This window comes from Meleagris gallopavo, chromosome 1, assembly GCF_000146605.3.
Source record: "Meleagris gallopavo isolate NT-WF06-2002-E0010 breed Aviagen turkey brand Nicholas breeding stock chromosome 1, Turkey_5.1, whole genome shotgun sequence".
Taxonomy (NCBI): Eukaryota; Metazoa; Chordata; class Aves; order Galliformes; family Phasianidae; genus Meleagris; species Meleagris gallopavo.
The window spans coordinates 22,911,125-22,916,393 of record NC_015011.2 but is presented as its reverse complement, the minus strand read 5'-3'; the positions used below and the strand labels follow the sequence as shown (position 1 = coordinate 22,916,393).

At 37.5% G+C, this 5,269-nt stretch overlaps 2 protein-coding genes across 2 annotated transcripts in view; both read left to right on the top strand.

Annotated features, from left to right (window-relative positions):
• The window catches only part of LOC104909528 (methylglutaconyl-CoA hydratase, mitochondrial-like), a 28,801-nt gene extending 26,857 nt beyond the window's left edge, over positions 1–1,944 (top strand). Inside the window, exons 2-3 of the mRNA XM_010706586.3 lie at positions 1,266–1,358; positions 1,845–1,944. Coding sequence (XP_010704888.2) covers positions 1,266–1,358; positions 1,845–1,915 — 164 coding nt within the window. The 3' untranslated portion in view covers positions 1,916–1,944. The remainder of the gene's footprint in view (positions 1–1,265; positions 1,359–1,844) is intronic.
• The window catches only part of KCND2 (potassium voltage-gated channel subfamily D member 2), a 346,823-nt gene that overhangs the window by 141,278 nt on the left and 200,276 nt on the right, over positions 1–5,269 (top strand). The gene's annotated exons all lie outside the window — the stretch shown is intronic.

Below are 5,269 nucleotides of genomic sequence, written 5' to 3'. Positions count from 1 at the left end.
AAAAGGCGGATAAGGGAAAAAGTGTAGAGAGATGGGTTTGAAAACAAAACAGCAGGAATGATCTGAGGAGAATCAAACTGATTTACTAAATAGGATATCGGAATGCAAGACAACACTATAATACAATATAATACAATATAATTAGAATTGGAGATAATAAATCACATATAATGAGAGAAAGAGTGTCCAAAAGCTGAAGGCCTTTCTCTGATGCTGAGGCAAGGCATACTATCAGGTGGAGCAGCGGGGAGAGAGCTTGGTCTCGTGACCTTGCTGGGGGCTTTATCTTCCCTCTGGCCTATTATTTGGTGTTCTTCATATTACACACTATAGCAGTTCATTAGAATCCTCATGAGTGCTGTTTAAACTACTCTTTAATGCTGCTTATTTATTCTTGTATCCTTTTTAGTAATTTAGTATTCTTAAAATTTGAGTGCTAACAATTTAGTGAAGCCCACTGGGCTATTCAGTGAGGTAATTATTCACCCTTTTACCCACTTTCTCAGAGCAGCATAGTGGAATGGTGAGTGGGAACTGTGGTCAGTCCATAGTGCTTTGTCTCTGCTGCTCGTACGTGGTCACTCTGTCCCTCCTCCACATGGGACCCCTCTCATGGGATCCTTTTCTTCCCAAACTGATCCTTCTTGGGCTTCCACAGGATGCAGGTCTTCTAGCACTAATCCAACACAGCTTCGTATTGTGGGGCTCACCCTTCAGGCACTGCTCCACACAGGTCCCCATGGGCAGCATCTCCCCCAGTCCTCCTGCCCCACCGCAAGCTGCTCCCATGGGCTGCAGCTCCTGGCCGGAATGCTCCTGCAGGAGTGCCCATGGGCTGTGTGCCCTCCAGGCCTCATCCCCTGCTGGTCTGTGGGCTCCTCCATGGCTGCACGGGGAGATCTGTTCCATATGGCGCCCACGGGCTGCAGGAAACTTCTGGTCTGTGCTTGGAGCTCCTTTGCCCGCCTCCTGCACTGACCTGAGTGCCTCCAGAGCCACTTTCTCTTCCATTTCTCACCTCTCTCTCCAACCTGCTGTTGTGTAGCAGTTCTCTCTCTCCTATATCTGCTCTCCCAGAGTGCACCTAGCGTTGCCCATGGCTCAGCTCTGGTAGTGGTTCCTTGTATTATTTTGTTAACTGTTGTTTGTTTTTTTTTTCCTGTAGTATGACTGTAATTTTTCCCTGTAGTGTGAAGAAAATGTAGTGATATTTCAGAGATGTTCTTTATGAGACTGATGGTAAGTGGTACTTTGTTTTTCCCCAGCTAATCTTCCAGTACCAACTATTGCTGCAATTGATGGAACTGCGTTGGGTGGTGGCCTGGAACTTGCTTTAGCCTGTGACATAAGAGTGGCAGGTAAATTTGAAACTGTTAATTAAACATAGGATTATTAGTATTGCAGAATGCTTAACTAACCTTTGCCTGGATAATAGTCCTATAAAAATGCCTTTGTTTTCCAACATTGTTTATGACCAATTACTTCAAAGAGATTTAGCAGAAACTTGGCTGAAATACTTGCTAAGAATTAATTTCATAACACTGAGCTCTGATAGAGTATTTTTTTATTACATTTTATTTATTTATTTATTTATTTATTGCTTTAATAACATAATTGTAATGTGAAAATTATTACTGTACAGAACTTGCCTTGCTGGGACATTTAATAAAGGCAGATCAGTTAAATCTATTAGAAGATCCTTCATAAGAAAGTCCTTATGTTTTGATTTGTTGTTCTTTATTGAGGAAATGTAACAAATTAACATTCTTGCAGGACATTATTACATATTTTGCTAATTATTTTCCTGTAGACTGTGGCAACAACTCACACTTTTATTTTTTTAGCCTCTTCTGCTAAGATGGGCCTAGTCGAAACGAAATTAGCAATCATTCCAGGTGCAGGTATGAAATCTTAGCTATTGTTACCATGTAGAATTAATCAACATGTGCTCTTGGTATTTGATTTCTGTTTGTAAACTTCGGCTTATTTTCTTGTCTCTATTAGGGATCATTGGCCTGCTTTTTAACTGATTGCCCGTATTAAATTCTAAAAATTAATTAAGAAATGTTTTACTCATTGCAAGGGAGTAGCACTTTTATTTTCAAAGTTAGATTAAATAAAGAATTATTAAGTGATTTGGTAAGTGAAATTTGATGTCTTGATCTGAAGGCTGAGTAGTTTTGTTGAAAGTCAGACTAGGAAAAAAGGTACCATTAACTGTTAGTGTACAAAAGTGGTAATTTAATTAATGATCCACTTTTATATGCTGTCTGGTACTTTAGATTGCATATTCCATTTTCATGCTGCTTGTGAACTGAGCGTGAGGAATTTAAAAACAGAAAAAATAAAGGGAGTAGATCTTGTGTTTTGCAAAAAATAGTTGCTGGGTTGTTTTTCTTTGGTTGTTTTTTATATTTTTAATGTGGAAGGCCAGTTCACTGGCTTTTTCTGGATTCGCGATGAATTAAATTTAATAAAGTTACAGAATAACTAATATTTGCTTAGGGCTTTATGTTATGAAATCTTGTGTTTGGATTTTTTTTATTAATTCTGTGGTTAAATAATTGTCATTTAAATTACCGTATCTGCCTTTCTGGGGAAACGGTTGTACCTTGAAAACAAATATATCCTCCTGACTCTCACCTGGCCTTGGCCACATCATTTTTTGAAATTCTGGGAAACCTTCCTTGTACCTATTTGTTTCCTAATGGGTGGTAACTATTATTTTGGAAGCACTGTATCTAGAGAGGGGATTTAAAAATACCTTGATCATAGCATTGATATGAACTTTATGTAAGAAACAGTCTTATCCTATTACTCATATACAATGATTGTACAGTTTCATTTCAAATGCTTTTTTTAATGGCTGTTGTTGAGTTGTGATTTTAGTCGATACTTTTTCCCTGTCTCTTCTTTACCTCTGAAGTCAGAGCTACATTTTGCTTAACGATAATGGAATTGGTGACTGGACTCTTTTTAGCAGACAATAAAGATGAATTATGTAGTTGATTTTAAGGATATATTTCCTTCTGGTGTTGTTGTCATGAGATATTGTTACTTTGTAATTATTTCCAGATGAAGAAAAAGAAAATGCAGTTGTTCCTTTGCATTTTTTTTTTCGCTTGATTGATCCATCATTCCATCCTCTCCCAAGCAATTGTGCAGGACAGTATTGAAGGCATACTGTCCAGGAAATTCAGGTCAAGCTGTCCAGATGGTCTTGATATTCAACTTACTAAGCTTGTCTCAGGTTTCCATACTTTGTGTTATTTATAGATGTTTCAAATTTGTAAAGCTTTCAACTTAAAATGCTAAGCAACTGACTCATCATGAGTTCTGCTGAAGGATTCATTCAGAATGTTTTACTGCTACCCAGAGACAGTGATTTGAAAACTCTTTCATTTTCTTCACCTCCTTGAAAATACGATGTATTTTATCATTTTATCATTTTACCATTCCTTTTAAACTTGCAAAATTTTAGGGTATGTTCAGTGATTAATTTTTCTGTGCTCCTAACAGCCTAACAGGCTATTTTTGCTGACTGGCTTTCATCTTAGCAGAACTTTTCCTGATCAGCCTGTACTTGCACCACCCTTAATAACCACTGAGAATGTTTTAGTCCTTTTCAGCTTCTGTCATCAAACTATTAATTCGTCATGCCTTGTGTTGTCTTTAGAAAGTAAAGAATGAGTGGAAGAAATTTGTGTATGTAATTTAGAGAAAAAATCAGATAGGACCACTTCAATCTGAGGCTTCATGAGTAAGTTGAACATTTTCTTATAGTGCTTACTTCTGCCTGCCCTGAGGCAAAGGAGTTCAGGGCAGTGGAGCTGAAAAGAGAAATTTAGCCATTAAGACATATCAGTAGCTTTCTGCTACCATCTAGTATATCTGAAACTCACCAGCAAATTGTGTTGATTCTTTTTCTGACAACTACTTCTATTTTATTCTGCTCCATTACCTGTCATGAGTATGCAATAAATGTGAAGATTTTAAATCAGGTGGTAATTAACATTATTGTGGTCATACGAAAGTTTTCTCTATGTTGTTTCTTTTTTATAAGTTACATACTAAAAGATGTAGTAAAAGCATGTTATTAGAATTTAGCAGTCGCGTATGAAAATATCACAGATAAGTAATGATATTTTGGATCTTGTGTACTGTGTTGCATTCCATCTGTTTTAAAATGTGAACGTGAAAAGACCAGGTCCAGCACTCTCTAGCAAGCAACAAGAGATTTCCCAAATCTGACAAATTTTGCTTCTGAATATGCATTGATGTTCTGCACCACTGTAAAGCTTAAACAGCAATTAGTTGAATCCTGGTTAATATACAGTAATGAATTGTTGCTTCTAAGCCTGCTAACAAAGTAGGCATTCATAGAGCATACTTTGTGCTAGCAACTCAAATCTCTCGAAAGTGCAATTCATGATGGACAGCAGAGCAAGACTGAGTATGTCAGCAGTAAAAAGTACCTCCTTTTATGCTTTAGTTTTGTGTACAGACAGCTGTACAGAATGTGATGGAGAAAGATTCAATCTCTTGCCTTTAGAAATTGAAATCCAGCTCTCTCTCCACCATGAAAAAAGCCTTATCTGCCTAAATGCTAGCTAGGGGAGATAGAAAATCTTCACATTTTTCCTTTTATGTACTTCCCTCTATCTAGTAAGGAAGTTGAGACTCAGTGAACTAGAGGAAGTGCATAGAAAAGAGAAAGTGATGTGGTAAATAACCCCTCAGTGCTGAGGAGTTTACATGAGATGATCATTAGTGATTTTTGTTTTTTTTTTTAAAAAAGTCTTCCAGTTAATTGCATAAGTAGTAGTATGCCACCACACCAAACATGTATATTGGACTTGTACGTTTGTCTTTTCAACTCCTTCTCTTCCTTGTTTTCCTTCTCTATGTGTTTTGGGTCTGTTGGTGAGTTGCAGTCTAGTTTGACCACAGACCAGTGGTTGCAAAAAAAGGTAGCCCCTAGAATTGTATCAAAAGCAGGATGAAGCATTGACACAGGAGGGATGTACTGTGGATGTCCTGATATTGGAAAATGTTTTGCAGAGTCACTGAAACACAGAATACCCCAGTCATGATACTCATCTCAGTTGGGACAGTAGTGAGCTGAGAGACCAAACTCATCAGCTCTCTGTATAAGAAGGTGCTTGTGGCTTTTCTCAGTTGTTGTTGAGCTGAGATTTTTGCTTTCTTAGTGAAAAAGCCATTTAAGCAAACTATTTTGCTTATTTTTTGTTTATTTTTAGGGCCACTA